This window comes from Saccostrea echinata, unplaced genomic scaffold (genome assembly GCF_033153115.1).
Source record: "Saccostrea echinata isolate AGI-Se365-2 ecotype Australia unplaced genomic scaffold, CSIRO_AGI_Sech_v1 ptg000014l, whole genome shotgun sequence".
NCBI lineage: Eukaryota > Metazoa > Mollusca > Bivalvia > Ostreida > Ostreidae > Saccostrea > Saccostrea echinata.
This window is the reverse complement of record NW_026889763.1, coordinates 8,755,509-8,780,278: the sequence shown is the minus strand read 5'-3', so window position 1 is coordinate 8,780,278 and position 24,770 is coordinate 8,755,509. Positions and strand designations below refer to the sequence as shown.

Here is a 24,770-nt window from a genome sequence, read left to right as displayed (position 1 = left end):
CTATGTCTCAAACCTTAGACATGAACCCGAAATGACTAAGTCAATAAAAATGAAAAAAAAAAAAAACACCTGTAAAATGCAGGAAAATTATCAAATAATGTTGAAAATACCAGGTGCACATCTTCATATGGTAAATAATAAGTGTACAAATTTTCATACAAATCTATGCAATAGTCTCTGGGAACAGATCCGGACAAAACAACATAATAAAAATGAAAAAAACACCTGTAAAATGCAAAAAAATTATCCAATCATGAAGAAAATACCACGTGCACACCTTCATATGGCAAAGAATAAGTATACAAATTTTCAGACAAATCTTTGCAACAGTTTCCAAGAAATGGTCCAGACAAAATCTCGTCTACAGACAGATGGACAGACAGACAGACAGACAAGCTAATTCCAATATACCCCCCTAAACTTCGTTTGCGGGGGGTATAAACTATGTATTCAATTTCTTTCAATAATACCCAGGAGTAGAGAAGAAGATTTTTTTAAAAAAAATTATGCACTTTCACTATATGATCTATATAGCCCTGCCCTAGCACCAGAACCTCTGACCCTGGGGCCATGAATTTCACAATTTTGGTAGAGTCACCCTTGCTTATCATAACTATGTATTCAATTTGTTTCAATAATACCCAGGAGTAGAGAAGAAGATTTTCAAAGAAATAATACACTTTCATTATATGATCTATATAGCCCCGCCCTAGCACCAGAACCCCTGACCCTGGGGTCATGAATTTCACAATTTTGGTAGAGTCACTCTTGCTTATCATAACTATGTATTCAATTTGTTTCAATAATACCCAGGAGTAGAGAAGAAGATTTTCAAAGAAATTATGCACTTTCACTATATGATCTATATAGCCCCGCCCTAGCACCAGAACCCCTGACCCTGGGGCCATGAATTTCACAATTTTGGTAGAGGGCCCAATGCTTATTACAATCATGCTAACAGTTTGACTGCTTGATGTCCAGGAGTAAAGAAGAAGATTTTTAAAGATTGCATTAATTTTGATGGTTTTGGCCCCACCCCTCAGGCCCCAGGGGGGCAGGGGCCACGAATTTCACAATTTTTGTTCCCCTTCACCCAAAGATGCTATATGCCAAAATTGGTTGAAATTGGTTTGCTGGTTCCAGAGAAGAAGCTGAAAATGTTAAAAAGTTTATGACCGACGAACGATGACGGACGAAAAGAGATAGCAATAGGTCACCTGAGTGACTCAGGTGACCTAAAAAGCTGGGCAAAGTCATGCACACTAGAATTAGACTCTGCCTCGTTAAGGAAAAAAAACTAGAAATATGTCAATAGGACATGACTGCCCCACCCATTAGGTGCATTTGCATTGCATCATGAAAAGAAATGTATCATCATCAGTCCTACATAACAGTAAAATATGATGAAATTTGCAATACATTTTATATATTTTTCATATAAAGAGAGACAATTAATAGTGAGTTCAAGGTCATATGGAAGGTTAAGGTTAGAAAATTTGACACAGCTGAATAGCTCTTTTCAATTAGTATCAAAGTGTGAAGAAAAACCTGGAACAGTTTCTTTGACACATAAATGCAAATTGGAAAAGTGGAGTCAAGGTCATTGGAAAGGTCAAGGTCAGAAAATCATGACATAATTGAATGGTTCCTACTAATATGTATCAGTTTTGATAAAAATGTACTACATAACTGTTTTAAAATTGAGCTAACAAAATATAAGGGGGAGGGATGTCAAAGTCACAGGGAAGGCCATGGTCAGAAAATAATGATACAGTTAAAAAGCTTTCATTATTTGTATTTGTATAATAGTTTGATCAAAATATCAAATACTATTTCTTTGAAACTAAGAATAAACGCAAAATAAGGAAAAATGGGGTCAAGGTCATAAGTTGTGTCAAGGTCAGAAGATTATGATGCCGTTGAATACCTCCCACTAATATATAACAGTGCAAGAGTTTTGATAAAAACATCCTCAATAATTGCTTTTGAACAGAGATAAATACATAATAGATCAAAGGATTGATTGATTGTACATTCCATTTGAGAATTTTTCACTAATACAGAGACGTCACCATATACCAGTGAAGGGCTTCAAATTTGGACCTTTACTTGGCACTCAGGGCCACTGAGCAGTGAGGGATCTTTATCGTGCCAATGCCTGCCATGACATTGGGCCTCGGTTTTTAAGGTCTCATCCGAAGGACCCACAACTTTCACTTCAAAGTTCCGAGGAACAGTTGCTACCTACTTTTTATCGACTTAGGTCAGAACCGGCTGAGATTCAAACTCAAGACCTTCCGATCACGGAGCTAGCCCTCTACCGACTGACTACCATGACGATTAGATCAAAGAAAGGTCAAGGTCACAGTGATGGTCAAAGTCAGAAAATAATAACACAGAAAACTTCTCACCAATATGTATCCATGCATATGTTTTTAAAAAATATCTTGAATAATTACTGTACTTTGAAACTGAGCTTAACACAAAATAGGAAAAGTGAGGTCAAGGTCACCAGGAAGGTCAGAAAATTATGCCACAGTTAAATAACTCTCACCAATATGTATCAGTGTATGAATTTAGGTAAACATATCTTGTCTAATGAATAGTTTCTTTGAAAATGAACTAAATGCAGTGTGTGACAGACAAATGGAAAGATGAAGACATACATGACAAACACTTATACATGTATATGCCCTGGTCATATTCATGGCAGGTCATACAAATTTAAAAATACTGTACATGTCTGGGGCACTTAAACCATGTAAACTTTAATCTAATTTCAGTCAACAAACCCTAGCGTCAACTATACTCCTTCATAACAGTTAAGGACTAGACACTTTTCATTTCTGTGTTCCTGTCCAAACGACTTTGGCTAAGGGTCAGGATACATAATTAGGTTATGAATAGTGATAATTATCTACATATATAGCTACATTAATTTTATTCTTTTCTTTTCTAATCTTCTAAACATATAAATGAGTTGAGAGATAATGGAAATATTATTACCTGACACTAACAGGCATGTAACTGAAAGTTCATATAAATACATAAGGCGCAGAGTACAGGAAATACACAATAGGACATAACAATTGTATTAGTATGACAAAGCTTACATGATATACACATGATGGAATAAATTCACGGACCATATGCGCATTAGGATTCTGCTAAATATAGTTTATAATGACATACAGTCTTATTAACTTTTTTAATTAATTTACCTAAATTAGAACAATTTTTATCTATCACTTTTACACAAATAGTTTATCTGGCCACTTTCAATGAAATTTCCCCTTATTTCCCAGTTCCTCTCTTTGTTATGTATCTACAACATTAAACCCTGATCAGTCTATTGTTTAGCTTTCATACCTACTCTGTAACAGAAAGAAACTGTTACCTGGTGACCTAATGATGAATGAAAGAAGCCCCTCCCACTAACACAACTACCATACATTAAAATATGGTACCAGTATTGTGAATAGTTGAGTAGAACAGTATGTATACAGACTTACTCTGAATCACCTATGTTATCCATCAGATAAAACTCCCTGTTCTGTCAACCTTAGTGTGGACACTGAGAGGGGCCTGCTTATAAATTCAGTCACAAATCAGGAAGTCCTTATAAATAGTGTGTATCACTCATCAAAACATTTCTCCCTTACGAGGAAAAAATTTACCCTTACACAATAGGAGGGGTTTATAAACTCTGATATTTTAAGTGAGTTAATTAATATTTCCTGGTAAACAACTTATGTGACCTGCCAATATAAAAATCTGTCTCATCAAGTTATAGTTTTTTTTTTTTCACATAAATTTACCTGTTATGAGCTAATCAAGCCTGTATCGATCAAAGAAACCCCTGGCTAGATCAAATCTATGCATCAATTACTGAGCTCTCATCATTATATAACATCAATTACAAATAATTATTTTTCTCCATATTTCAGATGAACATGATAGGACTGTCATCTATACAGGAATATTATATTCATGGCATCTTATCTCAAACTCATTTGTGATCTATCCTGAAGAAAAAAAAATATTTAAAAAAAAACCATGGAAGTTTTAATTCCCGAACTAAAGTGGAAAGTTAGATAAAGGGGTTAAAAAGAGAATACTTAAGTTTCTTTTCCCTAAAATAATACTTTAAAAATTGATTAACTAGGTACAGTCTTTACTAATTGATTCAAGAAATACATAACTTGATTAAAAACCAGACCTCCCATATAATTCTGTTAATTTTCACACTTCCATGCAGATTCAGTTGTTTAAAATCCCTCATATCATTTTTCTGTTACATGGTAAATCTGTATATTATCTCACACAGATGTAACTTTACTTTAGCCCCCCCCCCCCCCCCCCCCCCCCCCCCCCCCGTCCAATACAGACTTCCTTAAAAAAAAAAACATTCTGCCAATTCCACATAAATGCTGATTCAGCTGAAATAAGTTTTTAATTCCCTAGCTTTTCCTGTCAAATTTGTAAATCTGTATATTTCCACAGATGTAACTTACTAACCCCCCCCCCCCCTCCCCCAATAGAACCAAAAAAAACCCTAACCAATTTTACTTTCCTTTCTGAGCAAAAAAGACACTCAAAAATTCTTGAAAAACTTACATCAATGGGTGAGAAAAGCATGTAATTGTATACCAATAAAGATTTTTAAATGGTTGTTAAATTCTAAAACAACATTTTTCAAGTAAAAAAAACTTCCAACCTTGCTTTGACTGATTTTGTGCAATCAAATAAACAACAGCCTTACATGACTATAAAGGAAAACAACAGGTTTTTACTGCACTAAAGATAAAGAGTAAATGAAGTGCCAAAGAGCTGTGGTAGATACATCACTAACAGAGGTTCCTTACAAATCTACCTCATAAATCTCAATGTAGAACCACATTAGTAAATCAATATGACACACAGTGGGGTTTAATGTGAAGTAATCATCCAACTTATTCAGTGGTGCTAAACTGCATAGAAAAAGAGATAAACCAGATTCTGTGTAATTACACATGGTTACCAATAAGAGTTGTACTATTGAAGTTGTATGATTCCATGTGAATTATGCTCAGCAACATCATCAATATCCAACAATGAACAACAACAACAAAAATCTCTCATCATTTTGCATTCTATATAAAGCCTGATAAAATTAAAAATTTTAGATTAAAATTTTCCATTACATACTCCACCTATAAATGACATCAAGTTTTAATTCTTATCCTCTAGCTATCTCCAGGGTTTTGCATTCTACATTAAACACTACTTACCGTATAAGTGAAAATTTTAGTGAGATGCAAATTTAACAATTTATCCCCCCAAAAAATTGTTATATATTTTTAGCGAGAAGCAATTTTAGTGATTTTATAATGTTAAGAGAGATAGCAATAACTAACGATAGGAAATGTAAGCAATATTCAATTTTAGCGATCTCAGAACCCTCGCTATAATAATGCCAAAATTAAATCGCCGCTATAAATTCTGCTTATACCGTATAATTTTTTTTCTTAAGATTAGATTGAAACTTTCCAGATTCAAATGCTATACAGTGTCATCAATATCCAACAATATATGTAACAAAATTAACTTTATTTCTCAAAGCAAGTGCATCTACACATGAAGCTTAAATTTGAGATTCCTCCAACTATAACCCCCGCTTTTATATCATGACATGAAGAGGGGATGCCATATTGAAAAGCATCACTTTCAAAAAATTCTTGGATCTGTCAGGCCACAGCAGTCATTACAAGTTTACTGTGTGTGTGTGTGTGTGTGTGTGTGTGTGGATGGATGGATATGGGTCACATGGCAGTAAATAAGAGCAATTATAATTTAAATCATGAGTGAATGTACATGTAGTTTGATTTAATGTAGGTAAGTTAAGTTTTAATGAGGAGGTACATACTTAACTACATTAAATCTAAACTAATTCGCTGATCATCTTAATAAGAGAACACCCATGTGTATTTCACTGATTCTCTGACTTGCATTATACATATTAGGAGAAAACCATGATTATGTCACTTGTTTTACTTGATGTTTACATATTACGTTATGTAATGAGTCATTGTTAAATAGAACTTGTTTATTTAAAAGTGAAATAGATGAAAAATATTTTATTAATATTGCCTATATTACATAATATATCAAAAAACATTTAATATTGCATCATTTTCTTCTTCAAAGTTGAGAATTGTGTATATTGTGATCCACATGTTTTTTTGGTTTTTTTTTTACAAAAAATAGAAAAATAAATAGCAACTAAATTTTTTAATTGTCTTGAAAGATAAAACCATTAAACATTAAAGTTTTATCATTTCCAAACCATATTTGCTACAAGTTGAATAAATACTTGTAAAAAACAAGTACTGTAAACCAGCTTTTATTTGCATGCAAGAAATATCCGCGAGTTTCACGACCTACTTTAACTTGCAAATAGTAATCGACGTGAACCATTTATTTTGCTTTGTATTTGTAGAGAATGTGTCTTCAATCGCAAAAATTAATTGTCCCTGATTGATTTCAAACTGACGAATTGCGAATAAAAGATGACATGAATAATAGCTGGTTTACAGCATACTATAATGTTTCTATGGAAATTTACAATGTTATAATTTCTGCCATTGCTGTCAAGCAAATGAGGGAGTTGTCATTATTTCCAGAGATTATCTGACTATGGCTTATGCATTTATTTAAAGCATGCACTTACTTCATTACATTATGGATGACAAGCAACAATAAAATAACAATGATGGATCCTTTTCCAAAGTGTTGGCCGTTTTTGTAATGCAAAATCAAGGCCGACTTTGAATTCACTTCCACATCAATATATTTACTTCTTGAATTTGAGAAGCTAAAAAAGCTGAAAAAAAAAATTAAAATCCCTCCCCTCTTCCAAAATGTTAGTAAATTAAGATAAGAATCAAAAAATTAAATATATATGACCTTACAATATGGTTACATTGGCATACTCTCTGTGAAATATGACTGTAAATCAAATTATCACGGAGTTTCTCTGTATTCTCCCTAAAGGTTTATGGTACTTGTTAAACCCTGTCAGTTTACAGAATTAATAAGCTCTTATTTCTGTTTATCAAACCTACCAGGGAATAAAATCAGTTATCAAGATAATTATTCTTATACTATTAGAGCTTATGAATGTATAATATTACAACTTATTACAAAACTAAGACCATGGAAATGATGAGACAAAAAGACTATAAAAATTCTACAGTAATTTATATCATGTGGAATTTACTGAAAATTTAAAACCTGAAATTTTCTAAAAGGCAGGTTAAACTTTAATCCCTGGATTTTAAGTGCTTCAATTTGCATAAAGAGCATCCTTCCACCAAATGAGACAAGATTTTATATTTCCATAAAGTTCTGGTAAAGACCGTTGTTTGCTTGTGAACTAGGATTAGATTCAAAGTGATCAGCATATGCCATCATCTCGGCTGGTAGCTAATCCCGCTTTACTCTTAATGATAATCAATTGACGGCACTGATCTGTCACCTATGGAACGGTAGGTACAATGCCCTGAAAAGTTCACAGAATAGCCAGCTCCTTACTGAGGCCACAAAGACACAGGTCCAAGCTAATAAAGCCAGTAAATGCAGCCCAAGTAATGGATCCAATTGGATCATCAAATCTGCAATTTTTCTGTCCTCAGTAAATCATTCAAGACACTTGAGGAAGAAAAGAATGAAGAAGCCAGCCAATAATCTCAAGATATTCATGGAATCCTAGGCAACAGTTGACTTTGAGACGAAGTTTTGTCATTTTTGGTAACTAATAACTATACACCAGCACAGATCGTATAACTAAAAAAAAGGGGATATTTTGTTTACTACACCAGTACAAATCATCAGACTCAAAGAAAAAGGACAGTTAGTTGCTTTTTTTCCTGTTACTGTAATTTACTGTTGATTTGTTGAATATATACATGATATACAAATGCTCCATTGCATACCCAGTCAAACCTGTTTCTTCTGATTTCCTGGCACATATGACAGTTCTCTCAATTCTGATTTGTCAAGATTAAGGGTCTAATCTGATGTTTTCAGTTTAAGAATGCCACCTGTTTTTCAATATAACTTGTCAAATTGAAAATCAAGTCATATATGCAAGTTTGAACCACTGACTTGAATGATATCCTAAGGGAATTTTAAGTCACTGTTTTGAAAAATATTGCTTTCTTGCAAACAGGTATAGTTGATTTCAAAAACCAAAATTTTATTCTAATGATAGTCTACAAAATGAGGTCATATAACATTTACTGTCCACAGTGGAATAAGCATTTACCTCTTGGTCATACATAGGCCATAATGAGATTTATCATTGGTGATAAACCCTAAGCAATCCCTAAGTATGACAAACATCATTAATACAAAGGAATGATAAACAAACTCTACTTTAAAATTCATCAACCCTAAGGGGAGACAATTCACACATGGATCAGTCTCTGATAGTATGTTTGTACGAGGTGTTTGAATTAAAGCAATGATTAATTTATGACCACAATAAGAATCCTTATGAAGCATTTCATAGAAAAAGATTACAGTAGTAAAAGATTCACACTGGAGCCATTAATAAGCAATGATAATGGTACTGAAAAACATGATTGAGGTATAAATTTTGAATAAGTATTGAGGATGTTGTTCTACATGGCTTGGAAATTCAATACAGTTGTATCCAAACAAAGTAATTGCCTTCAGAGATGCAGTTTCAAAGTGACATTCATTTTATCAGAACTCTATCTAATAAGCTTGTAGTTATCTGTGACTAGAATTCATTTTAAGACAAGATTTATCCAAGTCCTTGTGACAAATGAAGACACCAGTAACTCTATCAGACACTATCTGCAGTCATCAGAGTCTCAGAAAAGGCCAATACCAATCTCTCTCACGAGTAAATGTCAAAAGTCCAATGAAATCCCACAAAGTCATAATTCAGCTTACACTGGTAATCTTCCTATTGTTTCTAGCCTGGATTCTGCCAACAATGGGCTGTGCTTTAACATTTCTGTTGTAGCCTTACTCTACAATTAATGTTCATTATCGCTAACATCGATTTTCTTCTTCTTTTTTTCGTTTGGCCTTGTGATTATAAATCAGCAAGCCTGAATTCTTGTTAAATAATTCGGTTTATGATATATATGTCTTGCTGTGACATCAGATAAGATAAACCTTAAACATGATTGGTTGTCTTCATTTAGAGATGATGTATTTGTAAAACATAGTATTCTAGAGAAGTTAGAAAATTCCACCAACCTCTGAATCTGACTTTGACCTTATCTGTTTTCAAACATGCTTGTATTTAAGGATTAGGAACATGTATTCCTCTCAAGAAATATTATGCTTTATGATTTTATCATTGAAATTATGGCCTAAAGAACATTTAACTTCCAAGTCATGTGACCTTGACCTTATACAAAAAAGATCATGACAGACCTCTTGGTCACAAGCAACCTTTCGGCAAGTATCACCTCCTGATGCTCCTCCAGTAACAAGATTTTTCTTTTAGAATTTAAAGATTTATGAGACTCTCAGAATTTCAACTACGAAAATGTGACCTTGACCTTGTTTAAATAACCTTTGTGCAGGTAATAACATATGATCATTACAACCCCTGGGGGCAAATTTGACCTTCTCAAGTTATTTTATTACAAAATATTATTGTGGACAATAACTTTACACTTAATTCCCACCTATAGTGAACTTTCCCTTGTTCAAATGACCATGGTGCAAAGTTGTTACCATTTGGTTTTAAGTAACCTGAAGTTTGTGACTAGTATAATGTTTTTCACCATTTCACAAGGTAATAATTTTTATACTGTAACATTGTGTTTATTACCCCTATAGCTCTTCTATGCTCCTATAGTTGCTGATCCCTGCTATTTTTACTTTGAAAAACATAAAACAACCTTACATATGACCTTAATCTCACACTAAATTGATTTTTACAGTTTGCAGGATATGATTTTCAGATGCAGATAATTTAGAATATCTTTTTCTCTGGTGTATGTTGTTTTTGCTTTTGTTCTTTTTTCTGTTCTTTTTTTTGGGGGGTGGGGGGGGGGGGGGGGGGGGGTTGCCTCCTTATAAAGATGACTTTATAGTGAAAAAAAAGAAGTGACCCTAATAAAGTTTTTGAAGAAAAAAAACATGCAACCCATACATCCAGTAATTCAATATAATTTTTTTTTTTAAGATTTACTTTCAACATAAACGGTGTATAATTATAAATCATACTGAGTATCCTTGGTCTTCCTGGCAAAGGCATCAAAACAAATTAAATGTCTGAATTCTTAAGTGGCAACTATGAACACTTGTCAATCACTGTGCAATAATGGCAAAAACTCCCAACAGTATCTACCATATCAAAGAAATCATACGGTTTCATTAAGGAGTATTTGTTCCCCATAAAAGTTTATTCTTCCAACCAAAATTTCAACATGATCGTCCGTATCTATAATGCACATTTCTTTTATCAAACAAGATGTGTTTGTGAAACACTATGCCCCCGATGGTAACACAATTCTGGAGTGGGATGTAGACTACAGTGCAATAGTTATGGCCAATGTTGAAGTTTTTCAAATGTAGGTCAAAGGTCACAGTTGAGGTCACATGATCAAAAATTTCTGTACCAATGGAAAGGTCTTGTCATAATGAACACTCATGTCAAATATTAAAGCCTTACCCTTGACAGCACAATAGCTATGGGCTAGGTTAAAGTTGACAACAAATAGACAAACAAACAGACAGACAGATGGTTGTAGCCCCATCCCTCAGGCCCCAGGGGGGAAGGGGTCATGAATTTCACAATTTTACTCCCCCTTCACATACAGATGTTATGTGCCAAATTTGGTTGAAATTGGTTCAGTGGTTCCAGAGAAGAAGCTGAAAATGTTCAAATGTTAACGCACGATGGACGACACACAATGCATGCCAACAGACAAAAACAGATAGCAATAGGTCACCTGAGTTTACTCAAAAAAACCTGGTTCCCTGAACTCCTCTTACATCTTCTGCAGTAGCCCCTTCATAATTTGAAATGTTATTGGGAGTGTCCTGTAAATGTGCAATAAGCTTTTGGAATTTTGATTTTCACCCTGAGTGGCTATTGGGGGTCAAAAACGATCTTTCTTTTTTTTTTTTTTTTACAAAAACCTGCTTCCCTGAACTCCTCTTACATTTTTTGCAGTAGCCCATTCATATTTTGGAATATTATTGGGTGTATCCTGTAGATATCCATTAAGGTTTCGAAATTTGGATTTTCACCCTCAGGGGCAATTGGGGGTCAAGTATATTTTTTCTGCAATAGCTGTGACGTTAATTCCCTTACTAACAAATAAAGAAAGACATTTTATTGTTGATTTTTATATCTGTATGAAAAACATTTAAAGTAAGTGTTAAATATTGTATAATAGATGTGTATGTCATTGTATGCATAATTGATGGAAGAGCCGTATGTTGCTCAAGAAAATCTATGCAGGTGGCTTACGTGGCGTTTACTGCCTAATAAATGACAATGGTTTTCATAACAAATAGAGGAAAATTAGTAATATTCAGTGGATGTAAATATATCAGGATTAACACATGTAACATATTAACATCAACTTGCAAGGATAAATAGTGATAGGATATAAATATTCTTTTCAAATTCTGAATCAATTCAAATGTGTTTGAGATTAATCCCATGTAATAATGCCGTGCCACATAAAATAGAAAGATGCTCTAGATTCAGTATTGACATCTGGCCATGCAGACTTTGGTACTCAGTTGTTGGGTAGTCTGCAGAAACACTGCTATAAACATTCTAGAGAAGTGGATAGGCATAAATGTAGCCTTCATCCACTCAGAAGTGGATATACAATATGTCTGTCCACTTCTTTTAAGAGAACATATGTTAACACTCCTGTATCTGTTTTAACTCTAAAACTTATAGACCTTATATGAGAATAATAAAATTCGATGTCTTCCTTTTAAATGTTTTTATTAGAGAGGACTGTCGTGTCCTAAAGAAACTTTCTTTTTTATCCCAAGTAAACAACAATCCCTGGTTTATGTTTGCTTATACCAAAGTTATATTGCTTGTATCGTAATCTAATCATAAACACATTAGGTGAATGTTCTATACAAGCAATTAAGTTTACACTGTTATATTTACATGACAGCAAATTTAATTCAAGTGTAGGGATAATTAATACTTTGAACTGTAAAATCTGTTGTATAAACACTGATTTTAGAAGTTTCAGATAAAAATTGGATCTGTTGATAAACTAGCATTAAATCTCTAAGTGTTTAAGTATTTAATTTACCGGTATATGCACATTCTTTTTTCTTTCAAGTAACAAAATATTTCTAAACTACGCATTTTCACTGATTTTTGCATCATGAAATAAGTCATGTTTTTGCTACAGCAGCAATTATCTATATGACCTCACTGAAAGTTACATCTATGTTTCACTTTTATACAGAGTATGGATTATTGACAATGAATATTCGAATATTCAATATTCATTCAAAAGGTTGATATTTGAATATAAATATTAAATTCAAATATTCAGGATTTTTTTCAGATTTCACAAAAAAGAGATAATTATTAATTTGAATAATGCTGGAATTATCTCTGTTATTTACGAGAGATCAATTTCGATCACCTGATTTCTGTTGCCACATTCTGATCTTACAGAACTACTTATTATACCATTATTTTGTTCCGAGTAATGTGGTTCAGAAGAATAAAATGTCCCTCAAAATCAAAACGAAGTGTTGTACAATGTTGTACCTAGAGGCTTTCTGAAATTTTAGAGTTTAATAAGCAATATCTGTATGTGTATTAAAGTCCCCATCTAAATACGACTGGATCTAGAATTGAGGACAAGAAAATGAAACCATTCTGTCTAGAGTCTAAAAGATGCAAATTAAGAGTGTACAAGTTTATCAACATAAATTTCATTGATCATTGAATTACATGTTTAATAGAATCAGTCTGCAATATTTAAATTGCCTCAATTTCAAAATGGGCATGAATTACTTCATTATTTTGGGGAGATATGTGTATAAATACAATCATTATCTGAAAATTAGTTAATGACTGACTGAAGAAAAGAAGACTGTCTACATGTGGAAGTGTTTGTTTATATTTTCAAAATGCTGTAGCAAAGATTATATCTCTTATTAAACAGATAATTGTTATAAGATACATATATTTAAATCTGAAGAATATGGATTCACCAGGATTTGATAATCTTGCCTTTGATAAGACTATCTGTTCATTAGTTGGAGCTTCTCTGCACTATGATCTATGATGTCATAATAATTAATTAGCTGTCGTATTCTTCCAAATAAATGTGAAATTTGATCCCAAAAATGGTTGGTAATTTTTAGTTTCACTACAATATCTTAATACAGCACAACTTTTACAAGTAAACATTAACAGAGTTATAATTATTAATGTTTCATTACAATTAATTTAAATGCTTTAATTATTTTAATGTTTAATAACATTCAATTCTTGGATACCTTTATTTTCTTCAAAAAAAAATAAATACATGCATTTTAAAGTCATTTTCTCCCACCAAAAAACTCTAATAAAAAAATTACGCACTGCAAAAGTGTGAATTAAACCTCTGCACCTTAAACCTAACATTGATGTATGCTTCTAGGTTATGTGACACTCCTGGGACATTTATATATACATGTATGTGCACAAAGTGAACCTAGTCTGTTTGTTTTTTCTTACTAAAGTACTAAAATTCAACAAGTTTGAATTTGCTAAGCTAAATAAGACTTTCCACATGTCTATTTGTCAGAATACTCTACATCTGAAATTCTTCCAGTTTCCACATAATTTGACTTACTTTACCAGCTTGTGGAAGATGTACATGGCACCCTACTTACTTTTCCACCTTGTGGAGATGTACGTATCATCCTTACTTACTTTTCTAGCATGTGGAAGATGTACATGGCACCCTTACTTACTTTTCTAGCTTGTGGAGATGTGGCACCCTTTTGATATGTGGAGTACGGAGTTCACTTCCAACAGTATCCACTTCAGTTAGAGAAGCATCATTTGCCTCCACATTTTCTGACCTTTTTTCCTCCACATTTTCCAACTTTTTTTCCTCCATATTTTCTTCAAACCAATGTCCAGACACTAATTAATTCTAAATACACTGTAAATCCCTTTTTAATAATTCAACATGAACTAAGAAGTATACTTTTAAGGAATCAAACACCAACTAAAATGCTTCACTTTCTGCATCAACTGAAATTACAGACTTTTTCCCCACGGTGTGTGTAGTTTGTGGACTGGTGGCATCTGTCGTCTGCTGAACCACTCTGTTTATCAGGATGACAGATTTTCCAAACTCTCTGATGACACACAAGGTGTTGCTAGGATCTATAAATAGGCTGATTGATCTTCCCGAGTGGCCGGCTTCACAATCAGAGAGAGCACATCATAACAGTATTACGACTCTCGCTGCTATTCAAAATATACACAAAAACCAAAACCTATATATCCAAAACAACCTGTATCCACTTTCTTCAAAGTAAATCCAATCTGTTTTCTGATTTTTTTTTTTTTTACTGATTCCCTTTATATACTAAAGTATTTCCAATTTGTTGTGCAGACGTCTTAATGATCACAAAGATGCGATAAAAGATTTCTTTCTCCATCAAGTGTAACATAAAAACGCCACACCAACTCAATAAAATGCCCAGTTGATAAACATCAAATTGAGAAAAGTTAAGCCCACAATTGAACTGCGGCCATTAACATAAATGATACAACATGTTATGAAAGTGCTAAAATTATCTATACCCAGTGGCATACCACAGATAGAGATATGCTGTAATTAAAAACAAATGATTTCTTTTCTTAAATATGTAAACAGGCTGGACATTGCTAGAGGTGAAATATAATAAAGTTACACACTGGGTTAAATGTAATCAAAACATCAAAGCAGTAGTGGCTCCTCTCAATCTACACACAGAGCCAAAGCCAAAACAGACTTCTATTATGATCATTTCTTTCCAAAATATTTTTTGACAGAAATAATGCATGTATTTCAGATGTTTTTCAGAATTTTTTTTTTTATCCCCAAGTACTGTCAATTCATATTATGATGAATAAACTGAAATAGAAGCAATTAAAAGCTGTCAATTCTATAATATCAAGTGAAGTGAAGTTCACTCTATGCATATAATGATATGGTCTATTCCCCTGTGGTGTTATGTCATTAGTTAGATTAACTTTCAGTCTGCCCTTCATGATGACAGATTATGTGAAAAGCAAAGATAACTGATCATCAATTACAACACAGAGAAAAAGTGAAAACATTTATTTTAGATGTGAAAGGTGGAAACTGGTTTCTATTTACAGCTCCCTCCTTACCCCCCCCCCCCCCCCCCATGCCCCAACCCTCAAAATAAAATAATGCAGACTGTTAGGAAATCATACATCTGCTAATAAATTTCCCACATTTTGGGAGGAAAATGCTCCAAATCTAGGGATGTTGTATGGAGCATGGAGAGGCACTAAATTGATAAACATGCACTGCATACTTTTAGAACATGTTATTATCACATTTGGTCTTCACTTTGCTCAAATTCGGCCTGATTGTAATGTGGACAATAAGGGGTAAGTATAAATTCAGTAATCAGAAGAAATGTCACTCTCAGTTCTTGCTATTTTCAGATTTATGAGTCAGATCATCTAACATTTTGAAAGCCAATAATTATGATAACCATATCTGATTTTATTCAATAAAACTCAGGATATGTTGAGAAAGACAGACTTACCACAACTGTGGCAATTTGTGAGACAAGATTAGTAATATGTGGATAGAATGTGAAAAAAACAAGCCTGCTTAGACAAGATGTATATGCTTAGCTTTTGCTGCCTACAGAAGTTTGTAAGCTCTTAGAGTAAGCCAAATACGTCTTAGAGAGATGTGACAACGAATATAAACCAGTGGTATTGACGTCAGCGTATAAGTAAAGTATGATCAATGGAATTTCAAAAACATCAGGGCAGTTACAATAATACTTCACCTACGTGACCTCTCACATGCTATAGTTATAAACATTGTAATGGAGCAGCCTTGATGTCCCCCATTAATTTCAGAAAGTCCGGAATAAAGCCACAGTCCAGATTAAAGCCAGCGGAGCAGTGGCAAATGTATTGAAGACCAAGACCTCAGCAGGAAATTACTTGGTCTTTAATCCTGGAATTCTCTTTAAAAACAGATGCTGACATTAGCAAATTGATCCCCAAATTATCTTCTAAGAGAATTTTTTTACAAGGAACATACATGTATTTCAGAATTAAAAAAAATGCTTTGAGACAGTATAGCCATATTATGATGTATTTAGTATTCAAATTTTGTTCACATAAAATCATGATGCCCATGGGCCACAATGCTCACCTGAGCAACTATGGCCCTTCTTGTTCTTTGTCAGAAAACTCTTTTTCCTGTATATTCCTATGTAAAACTTTCATCACCCTACCTCCGAGGGTCATGATTTAAACAAACTTACTTCTACACTACTTACCAATGCTTCCATATCAATATGACCAATCATGACTTTGCTGTTCTTGAGAAGAAGATTTTTAAAGATTTTTCCTATGTATTCTTATGTAAAACTTTGATTGCCCATTGTGGCCCCACCTTATCCCGAGGGTCATGATTTGAACAATCTTAAATCTAATGCTTGGATGAAGTTGATAATATTCAGCATACTACAGGCAGATTTATTAACATATGCATATAATAGGTTATCCGGCTCAAGTATAGAATAGGATGATAGTAGTTCTAACAATTTAAAGGTAACTCTCGATACCTCGAAGTCCGCGGGACTGAGGAAAAACATCGAGAGATCAAGAGTTCGAGTTTTCAGGAGTCCGGAATTTTCCAGCTTTGTTGACAGGTTTCAAAATTAGTCTTACCGGATGTAATGATTTTCATGCGGTGCTAACCTTTTACACGTGGTTTTTATAAAACAGTGATATTTTTCGTAATTCAGATAAATATTTCATTAAACTGAGTAAAGCAAAAAATATATATCGTCATTTCATGTATATTTATTTTTTCTTTGTAATACGGACATCATACTAAGTATTCGTTACATGAAAACGACATTTTACAGCATCGTACATAGCATTGACTATTCCTTACATGATAATTGAACGCAGTTCTGTAAGTATTTGTCCAATAATAGTCATCATATTGACAATGAGGCTGTTTCTGCTTTTTAATATTTCATTTAACTTTGACACTGACACGAAATAAAAATTAAATAAGCTAGTGTTTCGTTTATTAATCAATTACTACTTTTCACTGACACTGCGTCTCTAAATTATCGTAAGAGAGTCGATGATAATTATTTTAGTAGCATATATGCAAAACATGATTAATTATAAATCAATTATCACCTTGCAGCATATGTGTCACCTGAATAAACATCCCGTTCCTCGAGACCCGCGTCTTCTGCCTGGGGCCATTTAAATGTCCAGGTAAAGATGTTAATTATGTAACCTTGTGTACACATAGCCACTTCGAGGTATCGAGGGTAAATTCTAATAGAATATGCATAACGGGACTGCATTTTGACTTCGAGGGATCAAGGGTTTCCAGAGATCAAGATTCGAGAAATCAAGAGTAAATTTGCTTAGTTATATAGGGGAAAAATTTAGGACCGGAGACTCACTTCGAGCGATCAAGAACTTCGAGAGATCGAAGTTCGAGCCTTCAAGAGTTACCTGTAGTGTGTTTATTTGTAAAACAAGATGCATAAATTCATTATTTATGTCATGTTTATATCCTGAAACACAATATATGCATAAATCACAATAGCAGTATAAGATGATTATTAATGTATTGCATACATTATAATCTTAATTTCCAAACAATATATGTTTGTGAAACACTTATGGTCCCCCCTCCCCCTTGGACATACATTATACGGTGCACAAGCCTTTATTATGGGCAGTATACATTATGGGCAGTGTACATGGAAATGAAATTGACCTTTCGAACTTAACATCAATAGGGGTCATCTACCGGTACTATCTGAGATACATCAACCAGAAATAGTCTTCTACATCACATCTTTGGCAAAAACACATTTCTAATGATATATCAGTAATAAATTTGTTCAACCTTTGCAGAGATAATGAATGGAAAGCAAATTATTGGAATTTTTCTAAGTCCAAGGGGCATAACTCTGTCAAAAATTGCTCAATTGTACCCAAAACAGAACTTGACCTAGATATTCTTATGATAAATCTGTATACCAAATTTCATTTCAGTATGTGCAACCTCTGCAAAGCTAATGAACGGAAACTGCAAATAATTGTAATTTTTCTAAGTCCAATGGGCATATCTCTGTCAAAAATTGCTCGATCGTACCCAAAACAGAACTTGACCTAGATATTCAAAACTCAATGTGTTTATAGATATTTGGCAATACTGTTTTTGTAAATTTTTTAGTCAATGAAATTGATAATTTTAAAGCACATGTCATTTAATATAAAACAATTTTTTGATTTATTGTCAAGAAGACAAATAAAATATTAAGTTTATTACAGCTTTCTAATTTATCATAATATCAAGATACATGTATCATATCAGGTATCATATCGCAAGACCTGTGTATCATCCTACCCCTCATAAACACTTCAACCTGATTTAAAGACCAACATCCAAAATCCAGGGGCTACCAGTTTGCTCTTCACCCCCCCCCCCCCCCCCCCCCCCCCAACACCACCACCAAAAAAAAATGAGTATTTCTTCAACAAGTTTAATTAAAAACATTACTACAAGTGCTTCCAGCACAATTCATTTTTTTATGATAATACACCTATTCAAAGTGTAACAATTATTTTTGGAATCAGAGAGAACCTGCTAGTTTGGCACCCTGAACTTACCTTTAACACCAATTTTATTATATAAAATCTCTAAGCCTCAGGGATTAATGCCCTAGTAATTTTATCAAAATGGAATATATTTCTAGAATCCTACTGTATAGTATTCAATTAACAAGGCCTATGGATTTAATCCTGAATTCATTTGTTCATTAGTGCTTCTATAGCTTGGTAAGAACAGCATTGGTGTTATAAAACAGTGGTACATATATCAGTCTGACTGTACCTCGCTGGATGAAATTTTGATGCAGCTAATAATAATTTCCACTTACATCCAAAATTCCAAGATGAAATATGCTTCCTCTACAAATTTAACCTTTCATAAATGAGTCATGATTATGATGTACATCAACTCCCTTTTCTAAAGAAAGTTCAGGTATTATGCTTGCATTCCATCTGTCCATTCATATTTCTTTCATACTCTATTCCTGGGGTAGCCATAATTTGCTTTTTTGCTCATGAATGGCCATGTCATGCATATGTTAAATAAGGTTCTGGAATTTTTATTTTGGTCCAAGAGTCCATAAGGTAACATAAATGGCATGGTTCCAAAAATAAGATCATCATTGGAATTCCTCCTACAACTATAATTACAGCAAAAAATTGTCATACAATTGGCCACTTTATATATTATTTGCAACAAGCAAATTCACATAATTGTAGGTCACCCGTGTGGCGCAGTGGTAAGGGCGTTTACTCTAGAGTCGCAGTGTAAGGTGTTCATCCTTACGTCGTAGATTCAAATCCACCAAATTAGGCGTAACAAAAAAATATGTTTGTTTACGGTTACCCGACCAACCCTATATTTAATCGCCAACCCAAATTTTTTTTTTCGTCGTAAAAATCCAGAAGTCACTCACCGGTCAGTTAAACTTTAACATGCATCTTAATCGGTCAACGGTTTGAAATCGAAAGTACTAGAAATAGACTATTTCTAGTACTTTCGATTAAATTATCATAATTTTTTCCCCAGGCCGATACCGCCATGCATTCAAGATCACCCGCCATGCATCAAACATTGCCGCTATGCTTCCCGCTATGCATGAATTATTATGGTATACATTTTTTTTAAGAGATGATTTACTTTGAATGTTATCAGTTATTAATCTATTAATAAAACAATTCAGATCACTAGAATCCTACAAACATGTTGCGTACCTGTGGTGAACTCGATTCAAATCACGGTACGAGGTATGATGCAATAGCTGTCAATTTGTGTTTATTGCAATTTACTGGTATGTTATTAAACATTAAGTTTTTATTTGATTAAAATATTTATAACCATGAAAAATTAATTAATTGCTGTAAGATAGTATACACCGTGAAAGTAATACACTTGTTATTGCACATGTGGGTTTTTCCAACATTTCCAGGTCATTCTATAAATAGCATTTATGTTCCGACATCAAAAAGGATTCATTAGTTAAACACATAATTCTTAAACCATATTTAGCATAAATATATGCTTAAAATAAACATGTCCTATAAACATTATCATTGTTTATTTTACTCTATGAACTATGGGCTAGTACTTCGGTCAGGCGCATGTGCTTTAATACACAATGACCTACATTCAACAGCAAACATGGTGTCATTGGTGCTACAAAGTGTGCACCCTTTTTTGTTTAAAGATGACTGTAAAAGTAGGGACAGCCAAAAATGAAGTAAATTTAAAAAAGGGGGTCACTATAGGGCCTATTCAGTTTGTAGAGAACAAGAATAAAACAGCACATAAAAAGACAGTGGCTATAATTAGAGGACAATAAAAATACCCCCCCCCCCCCCAAAAAAAAAAGATGATTAGATCTATTTTTATTAAAAAAAAAAAAAAGAAAAGAAGAAATCAATTGTTTATTTTTTTTAAGTTAAATTCACAATTTATTTAAAATGTATTTATCATTTAAATTTAAAAAAAAATATGTAAACGAATACTGGTAATGCATTTGTAATTTTCACTTATACATGTACAAGTAACTCAACCGAGACATGCTGCACGCTGTCAATTCAGCAAAATTCCCCCCATGCATTAAAGTTTGTCTGGGGAAAACCCTAAATTGATTATAGAGTGCAACATGGAATTAAAGAAGAAATACAAAACAGTTTTACCACTGTGTGGTAGCTGTAAGGCAGTTGACAAGAAAGATATTGTCTATCGCCCCTATGGCAAGCCCAAACAAAAGTAAAGCATCACACAATAGTAAAACTGTTTTGTATTTCAACCAATTCATGTGAATTTGTAAATAAAAAAATTCAATAAAATAAAAAAAAATTCCTACCTACCTACCCTATTTTTTTTCAGCATGTAACAGTAAACAAACATATTTTTTTGTTTGGCCTTATATATAAGTGCATAAACTTACATAAATATATCTTAAATGGTTTCTTTAAAATGAAGCAAAATGTAAATCTAAGAAAAGTGAGGTCAAGGTCACAGGAAAGTTCAAGGTCAAATGTTTTTGATGCAGTTGAATACTTCTCACAAATATGTATCAGTATATTATAGATCTAAGTTTGATAAAAATATTTTGAAAAGTATATTTAAAACTGAGCTAAACACTAATTTAAAATAAAGAAGTTAAGGTCAAAGGAAAGGTCAAGGTCAAAAAATGTTGATGCAGTAAGTTGAAAAGGTTACATAAACATATGAAGTTTGATAAAAATATCTCGAATGATTTCATTAAAACTGAGCTAAACACTAATTTAAGAAAAGTGAGGTCAAGGTCAAAGGAATAGTCAAGGTCAAAAATGTTGATGCAGTTGAATAGCTTTCATCAGTATGTATCAACATATGAAGTTTGATTACACTATCTTGAATGGTATCTTTAAAACTGAGCTAAACACCAATTTAAGAAAAGTGAGGTCAAGGTCAAAGGAAAGGTCAAGGTCAAAAAAATTGATGCATTTGAATAGCTTACATCAGTATGTATCAACATATGAAGTTTGATTACACTACCTTGAATGGTATCTTTAAAACTGAGCTAAACACCAATTTAAGAAAAGTGAGGTCAAGGTCAAAGGAAAGGTCAAGGTAAAAAAAATTGATGCATTTGAATAGCTTACATCAGTATGTATCAACATATGAAGTTTGATTACACTACCTTGAATGGTATCTTTAAAACTGAGCTAAACACTAATTTAAGAAAAGTGAGGTCAAGGTAAAACAAAAGGTCAAGGTCAAAAAATGTTGATGCAGTTGCATAGCTCTCATCAATATCTATCAGCATATCAAGTTTGATAAAAATATCTTGGATAGTTCCTTTGAAACTGAGCTTTGAACAGAGCTAAACGCAAAGTGCGACGGAAAGACAGAGGGAAGGATGGAGGGACGGAAGGATGGAAGAAGGACATGACAAACACAATATGCCCCAGCCATATTCATAGCTGGGCATAAAAAACTTGTAACAAGTAATGCAAATGTAAAAATATAATAAGCCCTGTCTCTGAAGGTTCGAAAGCTACAGTCAAAGTTAATTTGACTTGAAAAATAGGTCAAACTTCAAGGTCATGAGGTAAAACATGACAGTAGTCCTTGAAAGGTGTTGTCATCGGTGATGTTCATGTGAAATATGAAAGGCCTATATTTCTCTCTCATTCAGAAACTATTACCAACGACAAAATTTTTGAAAAGTAGATTAAACATCAAGGTCAAGGTCAAAAATACAAAAAACAAGAGGCCCATGGGCCACATCGCTCACCTGAGCACATTGGCTAGGGAAAAAAAAGCAAAAATCAGTTCAGTATTGAAAAGTTAACGGGGGAGAGGGGGGGATGGGGGATTTTAAACTACCTAACAATGCTTTCATATCAATATAACAAATGACTTTGCTGTTCTTGAGCAGAAGATTTTTTCCCATATATTCATTTGTAAAAATTTGATCCCCAATTGTGGCCCCACCCTACCCCTGGGGCGCTCATTTCAACAAATTTCATTTTATACTACCCAACGATGCTTCCATATCAATTTGACTAATCATGGCTTTTCTGTTCTTGAGAGAAAGATTTTTTCCCATATATTCCTCTGTAAACTTTGATCACCCATTGTGGCCCCACCCTACCTCCGGGGGTCATGATTTGAACAAAATTGAATCTACACTACCTGAGGATGCTTCCATATAAATATGACCAATCATGTCTTTGCTTATCTTGAGAAGAAGATTTTTAAAGTTTTTTTCTATATACTCTTATGAAAAACTTTGACCCCCCCATTGTGGCCTCACCCTACCCCCAGGGGTCATGATTTGAACAAGCTTGAATCTAAACTACCTGAGGATGCTTCCGTATAAATATGACCAATCGTGGCTTTGTTGTTCTTAAGAAGAAGATTTTTAAAGATATTTTCCTATATATTTCTATGTAAAACTTTGATCCCCCATTGTGGCCTCACCCTACCCCCGGGGGTCATGATTTGAACAAACTTGAATCTACACTACCTGAGGATGCTTCCATATAAATATGACCAATCATGGCTTTGCTGTTCTTAAGAAGAAGATTTTTAAAGATATTTTCCTATATATTTCTATGTAAAACTTTGATCACCCATTGTGGCCTCACCCTACCCCCGGGGGTCATGATTTGAACAAATTTGAATCTACACTACCTGAGGATGCTTCCATATAAATATGACCAATCATGGCTTTGCTGTTCTTAAGAAGAAGATTTTTAAAGATATCTTCCTATATATTTCTATGTAAAACTTTGATCCCCCATTGTGGCCCCACCCTACCCCCGGGGGTCAAGATTTGAACAAACTTGAATCTACACTACCTGAGGATGTTTCCACATAAGTTTCATCTTTCCTGGCCCAGTGGTTCTTGAGAAGAAGATTTTTAAATGATGCCATTATTTTTTCACTAATTCCTAATTATCTCCCCTTGAAAGAGGGGGTGGCCCTTCATTTGAACAAACTTGAATCCCCTTCACCCAAGGATACTTTGTGGCAAGTTTGGTTGAAATTGGTCCAGTGGTTCTTGAGAAGAAGATGAAAATGTGAAAAGTTTACAACAACAACGACAACAACGACGACAGACAACGGACAAATTTTGATCAAAAAAGCTCACTTGAGCCTTTGGCTCAGGTAAGCTAAAAATTAGTATGTCCAGAAAGGTCTTGTCATGGGTAATTCTCATGTGAAATATGAAATCCCCATCTTCTCTCATTCAAAAACTATTACCAATGAAAAAAGTTCAAATTCAAGGTCAAGGTCAAGAGGTACAATTGTACAAGAAACATACAACATCTGGAAAGCCCATGTCACAGGTAATGCGTATGTGAAATATGAACATGTTAGAGCTGTTGAAAAGTAGGTCAAACTTCAAGGTTAATTTCCAGGGATAAAAGTAGGAAGGTCTTGTTACAGGTAATGCACATGTGAAATATGAAAGCCCTATCTTCTCTAATTCAATAGTTATTACCAATGTTAAACATATTGAAAAGTAGGTCAAACTTCAAGGTCAAAGTCACAGGGTCAAAAATTATTGCACATTCAGAAAGGTTTATCACAGGTAATGCACACATGAAATATGAAAGCCCCATCTTCTCTCATGACCAAAGTTCAAGTTTTTGTGATAGACTTCCAAAGATGGAACAAACTAATGGACAGAAGAATGAAAGGATGACTGCACTTAACACCTGTTTTGGGGTCTTTTTCGGTTGCTTCTGTTGCTTTTATAGCTAAACCTTATTTCACTTTTGTATGTTTATGAAAGAATCTTGTCAATTTGGAACCAAGTTTAAATCTTAAAATGATTTTAGACTGTGATACAATAAAATGATTCAATGTTTTTTGTCCTTAATGCTTTCCAAATATACAATGAAGCGCATTGAAGTGGTAAAA

At 33.6% G+C, this 24,770-nt stretch overlaps 1 protein-coding gene across 4 annotated transcripts in view; it reads right to left on the bottom strand.

Annotated features, from left to right (window-relative positions):
* The window catches only part of LOC133186719 (tumor protein p53-inducible protein 11-like), a 120,319-nt gene that overhangs the window by 59,123 nt on the left and 36,426 nt on the right, over positions 1–24,770 (bottom strand). The window contains exon 1 of one of the 4 annotated variants that reach the window (XM_061321992.1): positions 13,990–14,167. The exons of 1 other annotated variant lie outside the window; for it this stretch is intronic. In XM_061321992.1, coding sequence (XP_061177976.1) covers positions 13,990–14,138 — 149 coding nt within the window. In that variant the 5' untranslated portion in view covers positions 14,139–14,167. Of the gene's footprint in view, positions 1–3,512; positions 3,551–13,989; positions 14,168–24,770 lie in introns of those variants that run through there. 2 more of the 4 variants (XM_061321991.1, XM_061321995.1) reach the window with 2 other exon arrangements.